The following is a 20,183-nucleotide window of genomic DNA, read 5'->3' as shown; positions in this document are numbered from 1 at the left end:
TTAGCAGGCCCTGCCTATATTTAAAGGGTTCTCTCTGCTTCCTGGGTCCTCACGAGGTGTGACCGGGCTCAGACCTGCTCCTCTTGCCCACCTGAATCCCAGGAGCCCAGGCTGCTGTGCGTGTAGCCCCGACGGGCCGTGTGCGGGGTGGGCTCCTGTCTGGCCTCAGGCTGGGAACCGTCAGACAGCAGACGTACAACAGTGATGTGCCTGGACCGCCCCGCAGGGAGCAGCAGGGCACCTGAGCCCCAGGGCCCGGCCCTGCTGGGGAGCCAGGTGCAACTGAGAAGGAAAAGCTCATGAGTTCTTGCCGTGCGGCACACAGGGACACGGACGGGCGGCTCTACCGCTTTACCCAGCCCCGGCTTTGGTCGCTGGGAGAGCAGGGACTTGCCCCGCGTGGAGTGGTGCCCAGAGTCGGGGAAAGGCCTTGGCACACTCGGTCAGCCTCCCTACAGGGAGCTCCTGTGTTTGGGGAGGGTGCCAGGCCTGTCCCCGCCGCACGTCCCACCGGGGTAGACACCTGCTCCCAAAGCGGCCCCTCCCTCTCGGTGCTGAGGCTAACCATCATGCACTCATTAGAGGGAACCAGGAGGGGTAGAAAGTCGGAGGGGGAGAAAGTCACCAGCAGTCAGTCAGCTCTGTTCATCTTCTGAGATCATGTGTGTAAGTGCATACATATAATCCCGTGAAATCATACAGTCTCAAATGTACATACATGAGGGTTTTAGTTATATCATATATAATCACATCTCTCTCAGTATGGGTTAACCACTTGTAACATTAAAAGCAGATTTTACGAGTCTCATACAAAGCAGCCTTATTTTTGCGAGAAAACCTGTGTGCCTGTCACTGAAAGATGACAAAGTCACAGTGGCCTTGGCCCCCCTTGCTGGAGACCGGTTGTTTGTGTATGGTTCAGGCTGCAGGAGTCTGTGCACACGTACGTACGTGTGTGCAGATGGCAATGCCCAGAGCTGCGCCCTCCGTCTGGCCCTGTGCGCCATGTGGGTAATCCTGATTGACATTGTTGCCATAGCAGCCTCGTGGCTCCTGGCGTGGCCTAGTTACTGGCTGCTCTCTGGAGACAAGTGGGCTATGTGGCTGTGGGACAGGGGGAAGGGTGTTCAATGGGGCTTGAGGGTCCCCACTCAGGAAACCAGCTCTGTCCCCAGATGCGGGGTGGCCTGGGGAGGGTGCCTCTGCTCTGTCAACTTGGGCTGGACAGGAGGTGGGTGCTGGGATGACTGCTTGAAGGGTCTTGCCACTCACCACCTCCTGGCACCTGGCATGTGGTCAGTCACAGAGGTGACCGGGGCGGAGGGTCAGGGGACAGACTGTGGAGGGGTAGGTTTGGAGGTGAGAGACAGCAAGGAGAACTTGAGAATTTTAATCTCATTCCGAGAGGGCTGGGCCCTGGGTCGCGGAGGCCCAGGCTGCAGCCTGCTGACCTCATGCCTCCTGGCGGCAGGGGTGGGAGGGCTGGGGGTGCCTCTGGAGCCTCTGCCCTGCCGCTCCCTCACCACGTGCTCTGCAGGGACCGAGAGAGGTGGAGGTCAGGCTGCCCCTCCGGCAGCCTTTGGCCGTGGCTTTGCCCAGAGAGGAAGAGCTCCAGGGTTCACACCCTGGAGGAAGAAGGCCCCGGGAGCCAGAAGCGCCAGTCCCTCCTGTCCCGTCCTCCCTGTCGGTTGTGTCCTTCTGTGGTGTCTTCTCTGAGCGTGCTTCTCTTCTTCCTGACCTCTCGCACCGTCCAGACGTGCCCTCCACCACAGATCTCTGCTGAGGCTGCCCGTGGCCGCCAGGCCCAGGTCCTCCTCGCTGAGGAGTCTGAGGTTGGCCTGACATGAGGCGCGCTCCCGGCCCCCCGCCCCTCCTGCCCGTGGGAGTGGGGGCCCGAGTGCATGGTCACTGCCTTGTTCACTGCCTCTCTCATGGCTTGGGGTTTGCGGCAGCTTAGTTCCATCATCACCGTGCATCTCCCCTCGTAGCTGGGGAATGTAAAAACCCACATTCATCTCCTCCACTGGGGCGAACGTCACCCCAGAGCCATCTCTTGTCTAAGTGGTGTCTCGTGAGGCGGCCCCTCCCGTGCTGACCTCGGGGTTCCTCCCAGTGTCTCCCGTGTCCGTGGGATTGCATGAGGTTGCAGGAGTGTGTGTCCGTTGCTTCCTAGGGACAGGTCCCTCGTGTCGCCATCCGGCTGAGTCACCACAGGAGCCTCCAGGCTCGGGGGCCATGGCTGCCTAGCCTGCCTGCATGCCTCATCCCTGGGTCTCCCCGAGCCTCTGTTGTGGGTCTGAGCCCCACAAACCTTTGCCCCCTTCCCAAGGCCTTACGTGGAGGAGCCGCGCCACGTGAGGGTGCAGAAGGGCTCCGAGCCGCTGGGCATCTCCATCGTGAGCGGCGAGAAGGGCGGCATCTACGTTTCCAAGGTGACCGCGGGGAGCATCGCTCACCAGGCCGGCCTTGAGTACGGGGACCAGTTACTTGAGGTAAGGGGGCAAGCCTGCTTTGGAGGAGCGGCGCGCCTGAGGTCACGTCACCGAGCGCGCCCCGTGTGTCTCCCCAGTTCAACGGCATAAACCTCCGGAGCGCCACAGAGCAGCAGGCGCGGCTCATCATTGGGCAGCAGTGCGACACCATCACCATCCTGGCCCAGTACAACCCACACATCCACCAGCTCAGCAGCCACTCCCGGTCCAGGTGCGTGCGGCGGGTGGAAACGTGGCTGCGGCAGGTGCAGCCGGGGGCTCTGCTGCTGGTCAGGGGGAGCAGACCAGCCCTGGATGTCAAAAGGCACGTAAAGAGAGGATGCGAGCTCCAGAAGTGGGGGTGCCGGCGGATGGCTGGGGCCCCCTGGTGGTGTGTGTAGCTGAGGACAGGCATCTCCCCGGAGTGGTTGACACTCCACTCCTGGAGCAGGTGCTGGACGCCTGCCTCTGCCTGCCCCTGTGCTGTGGCTCATGTAGACAAGTGCAGGGGGAGACTGTGGTTCTGCAAGGCTCAGGGAGGGAGACAGGGTGCCCAGGGGACAGTGGACCATGGATTCACACGTGCCCTAGCCTGGACACCTTGGGAGAGGGCCCCTGAGTGTGAGCGCAGGCCCGGAGAAGGTAGGCACGTCCTATGGGCCGGGTGCTACATGCCTAAGCTGCTGATAGCGACTTGACGTCTGCACAGAGCTGGTGGCCCGGTCCCCGTTCTCAGCCAGTGGAGAGGGAGTGGCCGTGAGCTGCCTCACTCCTGTTCTCCATCCTCAGCTCCCACCTGGACCCTGCCGGCACCCACTCCAGTCTCCAGGGCAGCGGGGCCACCACCCCAGAGCATCCCTCTGCCATCGATCCGCTGATGGAGCAGGACGAGGGCCCTGGCACACCCCCAGCCCGGCAGAGCACCGCCGGCTGCAGGTCAGCACACATGCGCCGCGGGCCGGAGCGGCGTGGGCTGTGTACCGGGGCTGTCGGCACCGCACGCTCCTCGCCCTCCCTTCCTTTTTTCTCCCGGGCTGGCTTCTTCCTGAGCCCCGCTTCCTCCGTCTGCGTCGCTGTCCCGCTCTCTTCTTCAGTTTGTCTCCTCTCTCCAGCTTCCCTTGCTCGGTTATCGGTGCTTGACGGCAAGGCGCTGCCTGTTTGGGCATGGCAGAGTGCCTGGTGCACAGAGGCTAGGGAGCTGCTGTGCCCTGGACGGGGGGGCCGGCACTGGCTTTCCTTGTGCAGGCCAGGCGGGGGTGTGGGCTCCTGAGGCATGAGATTGACAGCTGGGCCCAGAAGCAGGGGCGCTGGTTGTGGCTCTGCCCCAACGGGCCTTGGGTCCCGGGGTCGTGCTTTCACCTCTGCCCCCTGGCACCCTGCCCGGTACTCTAAGTTGGTAGATCCCCTCTTCTCCCCGTGGTTCTAAGCCTCGAGACGCAAGGCTGCTCCTCACCCTCCTCCTTCCCCAAGCTCAACTCAGGCCTGCGCTTTCCTTCCCGAAAGGATTGCGGGGGACGCCCCCAAGAAGCCCCTGGAGCCTCGTGTGGTCTTCATCAAAACGTCGCAGCTGGAGCTCGGCGTGCATCTGTGTGGCGGGAACCTGCACGGCGTGTTTGTGGCCGAGGTGGAGGATGACAGCCCCGCCCAGGGTCCCGACGGGCTCGTGCCAGGGGACCTGGTCCTCGAGGTGAGCTCACGGCCACCCAGAGTGCTCCCTGAGTGGTCCCCGGGAAGCTGGGCCTTCCTGGCTAGAGTCCTGGGTGCCCTTGTCAGCAGCTGCAGTGACCCTCCTGTCCTGTAGGGGGGCCAAAGGAAGGGCCAGATTTTGAAAAGCCCTTCGTTGCTGGGGTCCAGGCTGGGACAAGTCCAGGGCAGAACAGCCCCCCGGCTGGGGCCCTGGCAGCCCGGGAGACCATGAGGACTCAGCTGCCCCGCAGAGGGAGGCTGTGGAGTTGCAGTTTGGGGGGTGCTGACTCCTGGCCGTGTGCTCCCATCCCCGGGCAGTACGGCGGCATGGACGTGCGGACCAAGACGGTGGAGGAAGTCTACGTGGAGATGCTGAAGCCCAAGGATGGAGTCCGCCTCAAGGTGCAGTTCCGCCCCGAGGACTTCGCCAAGGTCAGGGGCCTGCCGGGAGACAGCTTCTACATCAGGTACCGGCAGCCGGGGTCCTGGGGACTCGGGGCCTGGGCCGGGCTTTCCCTGGAGACCCTGGTCCTCGTGCGACTGTTCCGTGTCCCCGAGGCTGTGGCCGCGATGATGGGAGGGGACCCTCCGAGTCCCACGCCGCTCTGGATGAGCCGCAAGGGCTTGAAGGGCCAGGTGGGCACTTGCTCTGGGGAGTTTTGGGCCCGTGGGTCCCCCTTTTCCTGGGCTAGGGTTAGGGCGCCCCTCCCACAGAGCACCTCACAGTGTGGGTGGCCCCCTAGGTGATCCAGTGCCCCCGGGTCCTGTACGGGGCTGGCAGGTGCATCTCCTGGGAAGGGCTCAGAGCTGTCCTCACGCTCCCTGAGAGCTGAGACCCACAGAGAGACCGGTGACGCGGAGGTGGCCCAGCTCCCTGTTGTACCCGGGCCCGTCTGTAGGAAACCGGGGCCCCGACTTTGGGCAGAGGGCGACCGGGAAAGGCCCGTTGCTTTTTCCTGCCTGTCTCGGGAGGAGGGGCGAGGTGTCTGGCCTCGCTGAGTGGTACCGGGCACTCTCCTTGGGAAGCCGCTCCCAGAGCGGGCGGTGGCCTTGGGGGCCTGGCAGCTGGCGGCCGCCTCAGCGCCTGCCTGTCCCTGGGCGCAGGGCCCTGTATGACCGGCAGGCGGAGGTGGAGCACGAGCTGAGCTTCAAGAAAGACGACATCCTGTACGTGGACGACACCCTGCCCCAGGGCGCCTTTGGGTCCTGGATGGCTTGGCAGCTGGACGAGAACGCCCAGAAGATCCAGCGCGGGCAGATCCCCAGCAGATTCGTGTAGGTGGTTCCCACCTTCGGACTGGGTCAGGGCCGTCCCTCTGGTCAGGACCGCTTGTCCGAAGAGCAGGCGTGCGCGTGAGCCGGCAGCACGGCGGCGAGTCAGGCGGCTGGGCCTTTCCGTTTTAATGAGCCAGATTTACGGCGGCGCAGCTCCCACACCCCCCAGCCCACCCGGGGTGTGCGGCTCCGTGGCTTTTCAGGCACCTGCGGCTGTGCAGCCACCATCAGTCAGTTTGGGAGCGTTTTCCCCATCCCGGACCCATGACGCTGTCACCCCCTGCCCTGCAGCCACCCCAGCTGCCCCGGCCCCAGCCCTGAGCGGCCACTGACCTGCTTCCCCGTCCTGGACTTTGTGTGGGAGGGGCCCCACGTGGCCCATGGGGCCCGGCTCCTCTCTGCTTCCCTCCCAGCCATGGCAGAAGCAGCACGTGGTGCGTCCCCGGTCACCGGCTACGCTAGCAGCTCCTCTAGGCCCCGAGCTTGCGTCAGCCCCAGTGCCCGCCGGCACAGTGCCACAGGGTCCTTGGGCGTGGGGGGGCCCGCAGAGGTGAGTGGGGGCTGGCTCATGGCGTGGGTCTCTGTGGCTGCAGGATGGACCAAGAGTTCTCCAGGAGACTCAGCGTGTCGGAGGTCAGAGACGACGGTGGTGCCGCCAGGACGCTGTCGGCAGCCGCCCGCCGCTCCTTCTTCCGCCGGAAGCACAAGCACAAACGCAGCGGGTCCAGGGACGGCAAGGACCTCCTCGCCTTGGACACCTTCTCCGGCGACTCCATTCCACTGTTTGAAGGCGAGTGCGCTGCCTGGGAACATCTCAGCAGGGCCTCGCTCGGGGCTGCTGCGTTCCCAGTCTCCCAGCCCCGGAACCTGGATTCCATCCTCCAGGTCTCCTCATGAGCGCCACCCGCCGCTGTAGCTCCAGCCATCACATCCATGCTCCGGGCAGGACGCAGGAGGAAGGGGCAAAGCAGATGCTTGTGCCAGCTGAGCGTGCCTCTTTCATCAGCTCTCTGCAAGCCCCTGCCTGCTGTCGCTGGGTGCGCCGCTGGCCACGCCGCTGGCCCCAGAGACACAGTTCCTGCTGGGGAGGCAGAGCGAGGAGCTGGCCTTGGCAGGCGAGAGCGGCCCCACTCAGTGCACTGCCTCCTGCTCGGATTTTGGAGCTTGGGGGTGGCCATGCACCACCCGACTCTGCAGGCCGCTGGCCTTCTGCCCTCGCTCCTATTGGCTTACGAGAGCCCCCGAGGGCAGGGCGCCGAGCCGGGGCTGGAGTTGAGGATGGGGAGTGTCAGGCACCCCTGGCAGGAGGCCCTTCTGAGTGTGGCTCCCAGGACCCCAGTGTGTGCCAGGTCCCCGGGGGCGGGCTGTGAAGGGCCGCGAATGGCAGGGAGTGGACAGCTGACCGCCACCCCTCTCTTCTTCTCTCCTTTGTTCCTTGTCTTCTAATGTTGCCCAGAGGCCTGGCAGCGTGTGGCTCACACTGTGGTTCGTGGCTCACTCTTTCGCATGGTGCGGGCAGAAGAGAGAGCACGTGGGCTGTATCTGGGCTGCTGCCAGTTCTTGTGTGGCCCATGGGCTCCGCATGGGTTTTTTTTTTTTTTTTCTTTGTTAAAGAGTTATTTATTTATTTGAAAGAGTTACACAGAGAGAGAAGGAGAGGCAGAGAGAGAGAGAGAGGTCTTCCATCTGCTGGTTCACTCCCCAGTTGGCCACGACGGCTGGAGCTGCGCTGATCCGAAGCCAGGAGCTTCTTCCGGGTCTCCCATGGGGGTGCGGAGCCCCAAGGACTTGGGCCATCTTCTACTGCTTTCCCAGGCCATAGCAGAGAGCTGGATGGGAAGTGGAGCAGCCGGAACTCGAACCGGTGCCCATGTGGGATGCTGGTACTGTAGGCCAAGGCTGTACCCGCTACGCCACAGCGCCACCCCTCAGCATGAGTTTTTACTTTTTTTTTTTTTTTTTTAAAGATTTTATTTATTTGAAACACAGAGTTGCAGAGAGAGAGAGAGAGACAGGGAGACAGAGATCTTCCATGTGCTGGTTCACTTCCCCAATGGCTGCAACAGCCAGGGCTGGGCCAGGCTGAGGCCGGGAGCCAGGAGCTTCTTCCAGGTCTTCCACGTGGGCAACAGGGGCCCAAGCCCTTGGGCCATCCTCCACTGCTGTCCTAGGTGCATTAGCAGGGAGCTGGATCGGAAGTGGAGCAGCTGGGACTCAAACAGCTGCCCACGTGGGATGCTGGCATCACAGGTGATGGCTTCACCCTCTTTGTCACAAGACCAGCCCCGGGTTTTTACATTTTTAAACTTAAGGTTGAAAAATACCATCAGCCTTGTGGTGGTCCCAGGTGCTCACGCCAGGTCTCCCCAGAGTCATCGGTGGATGCAGGAGCGAGGGCAGCACGGCCAGTGGCCTTCTGGGACGGTGGCGCATGGCCACTACTAGGCTCTGAAGCCAGCGCTTCCCGCCTTTGACCTGTCGGGCAGGGCGAGGCGGTCCTCCGCCGTGCCCTTGGTGTTTCCCCTTTGTTCTCGAGCCCCCGGCTCTGACTCCTCCCGCCCCTTTCCCCTGGGGTGGTGGCTCCCGTGTTTGTCGTTCTCGGTGGATGCGCTTGTGTCTTTGGGAAAGGAAGCCGTTTGTTCTACCTTCCGCTTCTGCGTGTTTTGGAGTTGGCGTTGGACGGTGGCTGAATTGTTGCCTCCTGCAGGCGCATTGAGCCTGCTGTCGCCTCCCTGAGAGTCTGCGTCATGAGGCGTCCCCTGCCGTGCCAGTCCCCACGTAGCGCGGGCACGGCTCATCTTCCCTCCTTCTCTTCTGTGCACCATGTGGGCTTTGAAAACAAATCTGTGACGATCCCTCTTTCTAACATTTATACCCAAGCTCGACAGGACAGCAGAGTGTGCGTCCACAGCCTGGGCGCACCTGTGACGGTCTCACTCACCCAGGTGTCTCATCCACTGCAGGGCACCTGACGCACGGCACCGTCTTACTGTGCTGCTCGTTTTCCATTCCCTCGTCTCTGCTCTTACTTATTCTGTTTTTTGTTTATTTATTTATTTGAAAGTCAGAGTTACATGGAGAGAAGGAGAGGCAGGGAGAAAGGTCTTCCATCTGATGGTTGCAGCCTCAGAGGTTGGAAGTCCCATGTCGGGGCGTCAGGGCGTCAGTGTGGCTGGGCTAGGGCGAGGGCTCCCTGCCTTGTTGTGGACGGCCACCTTCTCCTCACGTGCTGGAGAGCTCTCTGCTGTCTCCTCCCCTTAGAAGGTCACAGTCCCATGGGCTCAGCGCCCTGCCCTGTAACCACCACTGCCTCCCAGAGATCCCATCTGCAGGTACAGGCATGTTGGCATAGGAATCTGGAGGGGACCCCGTGAAGCCCCCACGAAAGTTCTTGCAGCGAGGTCTATGACGGAAACCACTAAGGCCTCACCTTGGCCGCGCCCTGATCGGCTGTGACCCAGGAAACAGGGCAGGATTCTTCTCTGGGTTGGGTCAGTGCTGGACAGAGCAGGCTGTGCAGTGAGCAGACGTCTCCTAAGTTGGCACTCTGCGGTGTAGGATGTGAATAGTCGTTAAGTGCAAGACGTGCAGTACCTTCCGGCGTGGTGGCTGTGCGTGCGTGGGCTGTTCCCGGGCCCTCACTGGCCCACGTCAAGTCTCCCCAATGCTCACACGTACGCATACATGTTTTCTAGTATTTTTTTTTTTGACACTTGACATCAGTTTACAAGAGTAGCAGAAGCATGAAGGGACATGAAAGGCCACTTTAAAACAGGGGTGGGGAGCCTTACTGTGGTGCAAAAAGAAAAAAGAAAAAAAAAGTTTGGGGGCTGGCACTGTGCAGCAGGTTAAGCCGCTTGCGATGCGGGCGCCACATATCAGAGAGCAGTGTCCCTGTTATCCAGCTTCCCGTCCAGCTCCCCGCTGATGTGCTTGGGAGAGGAGCAGAGGATGGCCCAAGTGTCTGGGTCCCTGTCACCCACGTGGGAGACCCAGATGGAGCTCCTGGCCCCTGGCTTCAGCCTGGCCCAGCCCTGGCCCTTGTGGCCATCTGGGGAGTGAACCAGGGGATGGAAGATCTCGCACTCTCTCCCTGTTGCTCAGCCTTTCAAATAAAGAAATAAATCTTAAAAAAAAAAAAAAAAGCTTGACATTGTATATATGAAGGGATCTTCAGAAAGTTCCTGAAAAATGTATATTGTAAAAAACTTAAGCATGGATCTCAAAAGTTCTTTTGCACCAAAAGAAACGTCTCTCTCAATTCTGTTTTTTCTGCCGTACTCTGGTACTGTTTTTTTTTTTTTTTTTAAACAAATTTTGTTGGACCACTATTAATTTTTTTTTTTTTAAAGATTTATTTGTTTGGCCAGCGCCATGGCTCAACAGGCTAATCCTCCGCCTTGCGGCACCAGCACACCAGGTTCTAGTCCCGGTTGGGGCACCGGATTCTGTCCCGGTTGCCCCTCTTCCAGGCCAGCTCTCTGCTATGGCCCGGGAAGGCAGTGGAGGATGGCCCAAGTCCTTGGGCCCTGCACCCGCATGGGAGACCAGGAGAAGCACCTGGCTCCTGGCTTCGGATCAGCGAGATGTGCCAGCCGCAGCGGCCACTGGAGGGTGAACCAACGGCAAAATGGAAGACCTTTCTCTCTGTCTCTCTCTCACTATCCACTCTGCCTGTCAAAAAAAAAAAAAATTATTTATTTGAAAGACAGAGTTACAGAGAGGTAGAGAAAGAGAGAGAGAGAGAGAGGTCTTCCACCTACTGGATCATTCCCCAAATGGCTGTAACAGCCAGGCTGGGCCAATCCGAAGCCAGGAGCCGGGAGCTTCTCCTGGGTCTCCCACACGAGTGCAGAGGCCCAAGCACTTGGGCCATCCTCCACTGCTTTCCTGGGCCACAGCAGAGAGCTGGATGGGAAGTGGAGCAGCCAGGACTCGAACCAGCGCCCATATGGGATGCCAGCACTGCAGGCAACAGCTTTTCCTGCTACACCACAGTGCCGGCCCTGGTCCTTCCAGTTCTAAGAGTGGTTGCCTCCAAGGAGGCTGGTGGGGCCACACCTTCAAGGAGGGTGTTGGCTCTGTCGCTAGGGTTCTCATTTTTAGAACAGGAGACACACAGGGCTGCCAAGGCCATGATGTTGGCCCCCGTGCCCCGCCCCTGCCTATGGGTCTCCAGTGGGGGAAGCAGCCTCTGGGGAGTGCTGTGCAGGGGAGCCGCATTGACCTAGCACGTGGATCATCCGTCTTCAAGTTAGCACCCGAGGCAGGACCCGTGTTGGGGAGAGGCCGGGCCCTGCCCGCTGGGTGCTCTTCATGGAGCTCGACCTGGTACGCGGTGTTCTCGCCAGCCTCAGGCCTCCCGGCCGCTCCTTTCCTGTCTCTGAGCCACAGCTTGCTCCACCGCATGTTCAGGTCCCTCTGTCGCAGCCATGTACAGGCCTGCCTTGGTGTCTCCCAGCCTGCAGCTGTTGGGGGGGGGGGAGCCACCCTCCTCCCTGCCCCGCCCTGGGACTTGCCCCACCCCTGCCCGGAGCCATTGTGTTGCCGTGAGCTCTGTAAGGTCGAGGCTGCGCTTTCCCTGTTTCTGAGCTGCTGCCGCGGTGACCTACACCAGGTGTTGCCGACTTCCTGCAGGGGCTTTATTCACTGGGTGGCCGGGTGGGGGGGGTGTGTGTCTCCGGTGCACATCTAGAAGGCTGTTGGATGGGCTGCTTTGACTGAGACGACTTAACAGTGGCCAGGCCTGACAGGTCTGAGCGGCGGTGGTCTGGGCTGGGCAGCTCTGTCCCAAGGGTCGCCGGAGAAGCCAGCTCCCTCTGCCCTCGAGGCTCAAGGGCTGTCCCCATCTGTGCCAGCTGTCGGCACCCACTCTTTTTGCCCACAGCAGGGGTTGAGGAAATGGGAGTCTTACCTTTTTTTTTTTTTTCTTTTTTTGAAGATCTATTTATTCTGAGAAGCAGAGTTAGAAAGAGAGGGTGAGACACAGAGAGAGCTGGTTCACTCCCCAAGTGGCTGCAATGGTGGAACCGGGCCGATCCGAAGCCAGGAGCTGGGAGCTTCTGCCAGGTCCCCTACATGGAGCAGGGGCCCAAGCACTTGGGCCATCTTCCACTGCTTTCGCAGGCCATCAGCAGGGAGATGGATCGGAAGTGGAGCAGCTGGGACTCCAACCCGTGCCCATATAGGATGCCATTGCTGCAGGCGGAGGCTTAACCTACTACGCCATAGCACTGCCCCCCCCGCCCGAGGGGGGGGCTTGCCTCTTATCCCCTGGGCTTGCTCCCAAGCCTGTGCCTACCTGTGTGGGCAGCTGTGTCCCTGTAGAGCAGAGGTGGGGGCAGCTGCAGCAGTAGAAGATGGGCAAGGAAGACTTGAAGCAGAGAGAGGGGCCCCGACGCTGGCCAAGATTGGCTGGCTTCTGCTTCCACAGAGTGGGCTCCATGACTGCCCCAGTGCACGCTGGACATGCTAAACGTGGGGGAGCCCCAGGCCCCCGTGCCACTCTGGGTTTGTGGGCTGAAGGCAGTGGAGGTGCCTGGGCTGAGGGAGGCTGGGGAACAGAGTTCTGCAGGCTGTGCCTGTGACACGGCGTCTCTCCCGCCCACAGACTCAGCGAGCCTGGCCTATCAGCGGGTGCAGAAGGTGGACTGCACCTCCCTGAGGCCTGTCCTGATCCTGGGGCCTTTACTGGACGTGGTGAAGGAGATGCTGGTGAACGAGGCTCCCGGCAAGTTCTGCAGATGCCCCCTCGGTAAGGGGCCCCTTCCGTGCCCACTGGACTCTGTGTCCCGTGTCCCTGCCCCCAGCCCCTTGCCAGCCGTGCCCGGGCGTCCCGACTGTGTGTGTGCCCCGCAGAGGTGATGAAGGCCTCGCAGCAGGCCATCGAGCGCGGCGTCAAGGACTGCCTGTTTGTCGACTACAAGCGGAGGAGCGGCCACTTCGACGTGACCACGGTGGCCTCGATAAAGGAGATCACAGAAAAGGTACCTGTCACTCAACCCAGGGGCAGGCACCTGTGGGGGCCCCCAGGTGCTCTTCCCTCAGAGCTGCCCTGGGCTCGCCCTCGTGGCTGCTGGCTGCCCTCCAAGAGGTCTGATGAGAGCTCAACCCTGGGGAAGGGTCTTCCCCAGGACCTCCCCAGTGGGGGCCCCTGACTGCAGGAGCCAAACCTAGGAGCACAGTTCCATGGGTCTATGCCAGGGAGCACCGTGCCTGTTCCCGTCTTGATGCCTCGGAGTGTCCAGGGTCCATTTGCTGGGCAGCACTAGCATGGGGTGGCCATGGGTTTGTGGCCCACAGGGCGTGGGGCTCTGTCTTCCTGGCTGCTCCTGTACCTTGCTGGGCTGGCATCTCTTCCCATGAGACAGGCGTAGCTGCCCCCCGTGGCTGCCATGGCTCTGCCCAGGTGAGTTGGGTGAGCCCGGCAGGAGGCCCACCTGTGGAGGTCCTGGGGATTCAGACAAACCACAGGACCTTTGGCTCGCTCTCTGCTGGAGGCTCAGGGGACCCCGGCATGAATTTCAGTCCCAGCCACGCAGAGGCCACACCACTGCCCCCCCCACCCATGCATAGGCCCCCGAGTGCTGCGTGTGCAACCAGCCCTGTGCAGAGGAGCCTCAGCCTCATCTCAGTCGGTGCATGCACGTGGGTGTGCGTGGGTGTGCGGGCAGGGGAGCCCCCTGGGTCAGGTTCCCCATGGTTCACGTGTGGCCTTTGGGAATGGCTGCAGCTGCCTTTAATATGGGCAGGGCCATTCACCCATGGTCCATGGAGGAAGACGGAGCTGGCTGGAGCTGGGTGCGGTGCAGGTGGGCCCCCTTGGGGCAGGGAAGCAGCCGTGCTGAGTCCTCCGAGGGTGCCCCCAGGGCTCAGTGTGCCTCCCCCGCCCCTCCCCCCCAGAACCGGCACTGCCTCCTGGACATCGCCCCCCACGCCATCGAGCGGCTGCACCACATGCACATCTACCCCATCGTCATCTTCATCCACTACAAGAGCGCCAAGCACATCAAGTGGGTGCCTGGCTCTCCTGGGGCCCGGTGGGGTGGGGTGGGGTGGGGGCTGCGTGTGTGGATGACGCTTTACCTGGAGCCCCCCCAGTCCTAGTGCAGCCCGAGCACAGCCCCTCCTTCCCCTGCGGGGCCCTCTGCCTTGTATGGGTGCTGCCAGGGTTCCCTGCGCGTGGCGGGCCTTGTCTGTACGCTCGCCTCCTGCCCACCGCCCTCCGATCCCGTGCTACGAGCCCGCCGGAACTGGGCGGCCTGGGCTTGGTCCTGCTCAGCCGCACTCTAGCTTGCGACATGGACGGCCTCCGCTTTCTCTGTTCTTGCCACGCCAGTCGGGCGACCGCTGGGCTAGGCCTTGTCCGTCTCGCTGTCTGGGCTGCCAGGCCCCTGGTGCCTGCGCTGGTTGGGCACAGGCGGGGGTGCCCTCCCTCCCCGCCTCTGCCCGGAGCTCCCAGGAGCCTCGAGGCGTGTGCTGTGCTCTGCACGAGGGGTGTGAGGCAGAGCACTTAGAATTTCCCAGCACAACCCGCCCCTGCTGCCCCGGACACAGGAAGCAGGGCGGAGGGCCTGAGAGGCACGAGGCCCAGCTGCTTCCTTGGCTGTCCCCACAGGGAGCAGAGGGACCCCATCTACCTGAGGGACAAGGTGACTCAGAGGCACTCCAAAGAGCAGTTTGAGACGGCTCAGAAGATAGAGCAGGAGTACGGCAGGTACTTCACAGGTAGGTGTGTGGGGACACTGCGGGCAGGGGGACCACGGGGTGAGATGCACGGGCCTTCCTGAGACAGCTCCTGGGTGGCGGGGTGCACAGGTTGTGGCCACAGGTCCCTGTCAGGATTCACACAGGGTGCCGTGTTAGGCCCGTTCACTTCTGGGCCAGGATACCTGTGTGCAATGGCCGCACCACATGGGGAAGCTGCAGTGTCCCCGGGCAGGCCTCTGGTGCTTGGCAGCATGGGTGGTGGCAGCCAGGGCCGTCCTCAGCCCATCGTCCGTTGTCTGTAGGGGGTCAGTGCTGTGGGCCCAGAGCCCAGGGGATGGGTTTTCTCACCCTGTGGAGACTGTCCTCGTTTGGGCTAGCACTTCTGTGCCCCTGGAAGTTGGTGTACTGCACACGTGTGTGTGTTAGTTTACAACCCCCACTGGCTGATAGCCAGATGCATCAGCAGTTTCTAGAGAGGTGACATTTTAAAGTTACAGCAGGCACACGCACACACACGCGCACACACACACACACGGGAAGTGACGCCGTCCTGCCTCCAGAGTGGTTCCTTGCTGCTCGCTGCGCCTTCAGGTGCACCTTGCCGCCGCGGCAGGGGCGGTGTGTGTGAGTCTGCACACCCTGGGGCCGGCATCCCCCTCTCCTGCACCTGTGTCCTGTGCAGGACCGTCACAGTGGCCCCCACACTGCTTTATCACGTGCTCACCAGACATACACGCACACATGCAGTGACACCGTCCTGTCTCTAACACTCACACGCACGTGCGACACACACGCACAGAGGCAGCCCTAGGCCAGTCTAGCCCAGGGTGCTTCTGCCAGGGCGTGGGCAGTTCGTATGAGGGAGGCCAGCGCCCAGGGGGCCGCATGCTTCTCATTTTCTTCCCCAGTGTCCCGCTGATGGAGGAGCTGGGTAACGATGGGGCGGGAGTGCCAGGTAGCCCACTGTGGGTCTTGCCTTGCACTGGGGGCTCCCCTGGGCTGAGGGTCGTGTGTCTCCTGGGGGTTCTCTTGCAGGGGTCGTCCAGGGAGGAGCCTTGTCAAGCGTCTGCACTCAGATCTTGGCCACGGTCAGTGAGGAGCAGAACAAGGTCCTGTGGATCCCCGCCTGCCCGCTCTAGGGCCGAGATGGCGGCTGGCCTGCCCAGCGCCAGGGATCCAGAAGCTCCTCCTTTGTGGACAGAGGGTGGCCGCCTGGGACCCGGCCCAGGCCAGCAGGCTATGAGCCGCCCACGCGCGTGCTTGAAGACACGAGCTAGCAGACAACAAATGACTTTGGTGGAGGGCTCTCGCCGCCGCCTTCCTCGAGCCACAGCCGGTCCGCGGTGCTGCACACGGGTGCCCTGGGACCCCCAGTTTACAAGCCTTTTCCAAGTGTTGGGTTGCTCATGTTTACTTGAACGGCTCCCTGATGCCGGGGCCCAGCCCTTGCCCCCGTCAGCCCCCCGTGCTTTGGTGTAGGTTCTGTGCCTGTCTACGGCAGGATGACCCTGGAACCTCGTGGGTGGCTCTTGTCCCCAGGACCAGAGCCCTGATGGACCCCCTGTCCCCGGCGGCACCTCTTCTGGAAGGACATCACGACCGCAGGTGCTCAGGCCGCTGCTGGGGGCAGGGCCAGTGCCTTCGTGGGCCTCAGTCCCTGCCCGCCCCGGGCTGGGGGCGGCTCTGGGCCTGTGTCTCCTGCCTGCCACAGCCTCCCGTTTCCTCGCTGCATCCACCCGGCTCGCCGGAGCCCCGCGGTTCCTGGCGGGTGCCGAGTCCGTCCTCGGTTCCGGTTCCGTGGGCCGTGGCGGCCTTCCCGGTGCAGCACTGCAGGGCGGTCGGGAGCCCGTTGGTGCGTGGTGGGCACAGCCTTTCCCCCTGATGTGGAAGCACTCGCGTTTCAGGATTGGGCTGCACAGCAGCATCACCACATCTGAAACCCACAAAGACAAACCAGGGTCTGGTGTTTTTTTTTTTTTTTTTTTTTTTTTTTTTTGGTAGTTTTGGTTACCGGACTCTGCCAGGCTGGCTGAGGGTTTGTTTCTTTGTTTCTGTCTTCGTTCCTTTGCACTCTGAGCTCCATGTGTCGGCTGCAGGTGGGCGGCGGTTCCTGCTGGCACTGTGCCTCCCGTTAAACATAGGTACTGTACTGGGCTCCGTGTGTCGGTGGGGTAGGACCTGTATTTTAATACTGTTCCCAGCATTTCATTTTACTAGCAGGAGATCCTCGATTTCATTTTATTCTTTGTAATTCTAGATGCTAGATTATAGTTTAGCCATTACTGACTTTTTTTTTTTTTTAAAAAAAGGGATCTATTTTCTTGCACCATTGTTCAAAAAAAGAGACAAGTTTCAGCCCTCGATGCTGTCGCTTGTTTCACAGGTACAGGCAACTGAGAAAAACCCGAGGCCCCTCCCCACCGCGGGGTGGGCCCACGTGGGCCACGATGGTACTGTGCACCTGCCCGGACAGGTACTGATCCGACAGACTGGGCGTGTCTGTACTAAAATGTTACTTTGTATCAAAAGTTTAAAAGACTTTAGTACAACAAATAAAGGTCAATTTCTGTAAATGCCTGTGTTTGAAAACACCTGAGCCTCTGTGGGTTCCGCCTGCCTCCTGCGCCCCAAGCTGTGCCACGTTCCTCAGTCTGAGAAGCTTGGCCCGGCTGCAGCAGGTGGCCAGAGCAGCGGGAGGGAGAGCTTCCTTCTCGTCGTCCTGGTAATCGGAGGCCTTGCTGCCTGCTGCCAGGGCCCCTCTCTCGGACGCCCACCTTTCCCGCTCCACCTTCTGTCCGTCTGTCCGTCCATCCAGCACAGCAGCTGATCCGACACATGCAGCCTGCCCTCAAGGCCTCCCGCACAGGCCTGCAGTAGGGGCTGGGCCGTGGAAAGCCGTGGGATGTGAGCCTGGTGCTGTTGAAGGGGCTCTGGCTGAGGCCCAGGGTGGTTATGGCCCTGGCTGGCTTCACATCGTGACGTCACACAGCATCGCAGGGACCTCCAGAGCAACCTGGAGGCGGGGAGAGCCGAGAGGCTCAGCCTGTGCCTGCCAGGAGCTGGACCGGGCCTGGGGCACAGCAGAGCCCCCTGCTTTGCTCCTTCTCAGAGGAGGGGCTCAAGGCTAGACTGTTGTGCACAGCCTCCTGCCACTGTGGTGGCAGGACTGAAGGGCGCAGACTTGATGGGGGTGCCTCCTTGTCTCTTCCTGTTGGGTCAGGTTCCCCCTTGCCCAGCAGGCTTGGCCTCCCCTGTGTGTGTGTGTGGGGTGGGGGGCTCTGGCAGCTGAGGGTTGTGGAATCTGGAGTCCACTCCATCTCCCTGCCCCTCCTTGACCGCCCGGACCCCATGCCATAGGCTTGAAGCCCCGTGCCTGGTGGGGGAGGGGTGCGGCTGCTCTTCCAGAGCTGAGTTCCGAAGCTTTGGCTGTAACCCTAAGCGCTCCTGGCCTGTGGTTTCTCTGTGTTTCCCGGATTTTCTAGGGGGAGCTCTGCGCTTCGCCTCCCTTGTTCCGTGGGCACAGCATCTTCTCCGAGGGTGGTACACTTTTTCTTCCTTGCACCCTGTAATCCTCATTGCCTGTCTGTCTTGGTGTCTGTCCGGCACGTGCGTGGCTGTACCCTTGGGCATCTGCCTAAGTTCGGGCATGGAACATCGGAAAGTCTAGAACGAAGGGGATAGGGAGGGTGGGTTCTGAGTTTGGCTGGGGGCGGGGGGGGGAGGGGGCGGACTCCTGAGCCTTTCCCTAAGAGTTCCCAGAGGCCCCCTCCCTCCCTCCTGGAGCCCAGCAGCGACTCCAAGCCCCACGTGGGAGGAAGGCGGGGCCTCCTCGCACCCTGCACCATCATGGCGGCCCGCAGCCGCTCAACCCTCTTGTTTTCCGAGTGGTGCCGATTCTGAGACTGAGCTGCCCGGACGCCCTCTCTCAGCTCCCCAGGGAGCAAGCCTCCTGGCTGAGTTGAGCCATCACCGCCATGATTCCTTCTATTTAAAGCTCCTTTCCTCTGCGGGTTTGGCCTTGGGTCTCCCAGGTGCGTTCAGTAATTGGCCACTGGTCTGCTTTCCAGCTCGCGTGGTGGTTTTATGGCTGTGGCTTCTCCGAGCTCCCCTTGTGTTTCTAGAAACCCTTCCACTGTAGGCCCTGCGTTCTAGAGGTAGATCAGCCAAGGAGCTAACTGACGGTTGTGTGTCAGCCTGCTTTCTTAGCCCACAGATAAGTTTCATACCTTTTTGTATGCCTTTGCTATGCATCATTTTATTTTCATTGATGGGGGCCTGGAACCACAACGGCCGAGGCTGGGCCGGGCCAAGCCGAAACCAGGCGCTCCATCCGGGTCTCCCACCGTGGGTGGCAGGGGCCTAACTTGGGCCAGCTGCTGCTGCTTTCCCCGGGCTCATTAGCTGGGAGCTGGGTCGTAAGGGAGCAGGTGTGGCAGCTTCCCACCCACCCCCTCCCTTTTTAGCAGTAGAACTCCCTTCCAGTGTGCGCCTGTATGGGAAGCCAGCAAAGGACATACACGCCGTGCGCATTTGTTCTAAGGAATGGGCTTCGGGGATTCCGTGCTGGCTGAGAAGCAGAGGCCCTGGGCAGCATGAGCCAAGTGGGGGCGCCAGGCTGCTTTCAGGGAAGCGTCAGCTCTGAAGCCCCTGGCCCTGATGGAACGCGGCCCGCACGCGCCCCACCTTGTCAGCCAATCAAGGCTTCAGTGACACCTGCAGGCGACTTGGGCGGCAACTCCGCAAACAGCATTTAGTGCGGTCATTGGCGGCTGTAGCCCAGCCAGGCTGACCCCCCCCCCTCCAGAAAACCCCCCACACTGGGTTTACTGGCAACTTAAGTGGTTCCTATAAACAGACATCTAAGTCTGTTGTTTTTATACGCTCATCTTCTGGGAGCTTCTATGGGCAGTTTATGGACAAGGACTGTGTGGCTCGCCCGATCCCTTCCTTACGCCACTTGTCAATAGTGGCTTCACACAGAGGCTGCCTGTGCAGAGCAAGCAGACCGCCCAAGCCTCTTAAGTCAGAGACGGGCAGGGAGCCGAGAACCAGGTGGACGTGGTCCTGAGACGTAGGAATGGCAGGGCGCTGGGCCCACCTGCAGCCTGGAGGGCCTCGCGGGCGGGGCTGGCCCCAGGCACATCCGGGGTACCCACCTCAGGAAGCAGCACAATCGGAAGCTGCTTGGGTCCGGCAGCAGTGCGTGCCGGTGCTGGTTCTCCTCGCCAGTGCCAGAATGACGGATCCAGAATTACAGCCAATAATTTGCAGTGGGTTTTCTGGCTTCAACTCCCTCCCCTGGCTGCTGGAATTTGGGGGAGAAAATCAGCAGGTAGGAGATCTTTGTCCATCTCTTTCTCTGCCTCTCAAATCAACATTTTCAAGTTTAAACTTACAAGCTACTTTGCCGGAAATGACGGTAGCTTCTTTTCTTTTTCAGCAACAGCATATTTTTATTAAGAGTCTCTGCTAGTCATTAGAATGAAGATAATATACATTTAGCTTTTACATTTTAGAAGTTGACATTTTTCTTGAGGTTTGGTAACTTACATGTTTGTGTTTGAAATACATTAAATACTTAGCTTAACAGAGATACTAAATAGTTCATTGTGTTCTTAAAAGCCAATGACGTACCTTTTAAAAATGGCATTTTCAGAGCATCCTAAGTAATCTTATGTCTGCAGGCTCCCCGGCCTGGGGGCTGCGGCTTGCAGCGACTGTTATTTGTGGTAAACCTGCTTGTTTAAAAACCACCAGTTCTGGAGTTGTGTCTGAATGGTACAGGTAATAGAGACACAGAATCCATAGGACGTATGGATACGCTTATGAAAGACCATTGATCAGGTGGGGCAGGGGGTTGGCTCCTGTGACCATGGTAGCTGAGAGGTCCCATGGCAGGTCGTCCGCAGGCACAGAGCCTGGGATGCTGGAATGCCCGAGGCACCACTCAGTCCCAGTCCCAAGGCAGAAACAGCCGGGGGCCAGCTAGGGGGACGCGGGCATAGACCTGGGGTCAGAGGCCAGCCACTGATACCCCAGACG

General features: G+C 60.8%; 1 protein-coding gene across 1 annotated transcript in view; it reads left to right on the top strand.

The window, feature by feature from the left end:
* The window catches only part of DLG5 (discs large MAGUK scaffold protein 5), a 104,622-nt gene extending 88,184 nt beyond the window's left edge, over positions 1 to 16,438 (top strand). Inside the window, exons 21-32 of the mRNA XM_062214093.1 lie at positions 2,330 to 2,492; positions 2,570 to 2,703; positions 3,261 to 3,407; positions 3,975 to 4,158; positions 4,476 to 4,624; positions 5,262 to 5,432; positions 6,026 to 6,222; positions 12,043 to 12,186; positions 12,291 to 12,418; positions 13,335 to 13,444; positions 14,050 to 14,159; positions 15,177 to 16,438. Of these exons, the coding sequence (XP_062070077.1) occupies positions 2,330 to 2,492; positions 2,570 to 2,703; positions 3,261 to 3,407; positions 3,975 to 4,158; positions 4,476 to 4,624; positions 5,262 to 5,432; positions 6,026 to 6,222; positions 12,043 to 12,186; positions 12,291 to 12,418; positions 13,335 to 13,444; positions 14,050 to 14,159; positions 15,177 to 15,280 (1,741 nt within the window). The 3' untranslated portion in view covers positions 15,281 to 16,438. The remainder of the gene's footprint in view (positions 1 to 2,329; positions 2,493 to 2,569; positions 2,704 to 3,260; positions 3,408 to 3,974; positions 4,159 to 4,475; positions 4,625 to 5,261; positions 5,433 to 6,025; positions 6,223 to 12,042; positions 12,187 to 12,290; positions 12,419 to 13,334; positions 13,445 to 14,049; positions 14,160 to 15,176) is intronic.
* Positions 16,439 to 20,183: the final 3,745 nt, after the last annotated feature.

The sequence above is a fragment of the Lepus europaeus genome, chromosome 17 (genome assembly GCF_033115175.1).
Source record: "Lepus europaeus isolate LE1 chromosome 17, mLepTim1.pri, whole genome shotgun sequence".
NCBI lineage: Eukaryota > Metazoa > Chordata > Mammalia > Lagomorpha > Leporidae > Lepus > Lepus europaeus.
The sequence above is the reverse complement of the archived record's forward strand: the minus strand, read 5'-3'. Positions and strand labels throughout refer to the sequence as shown.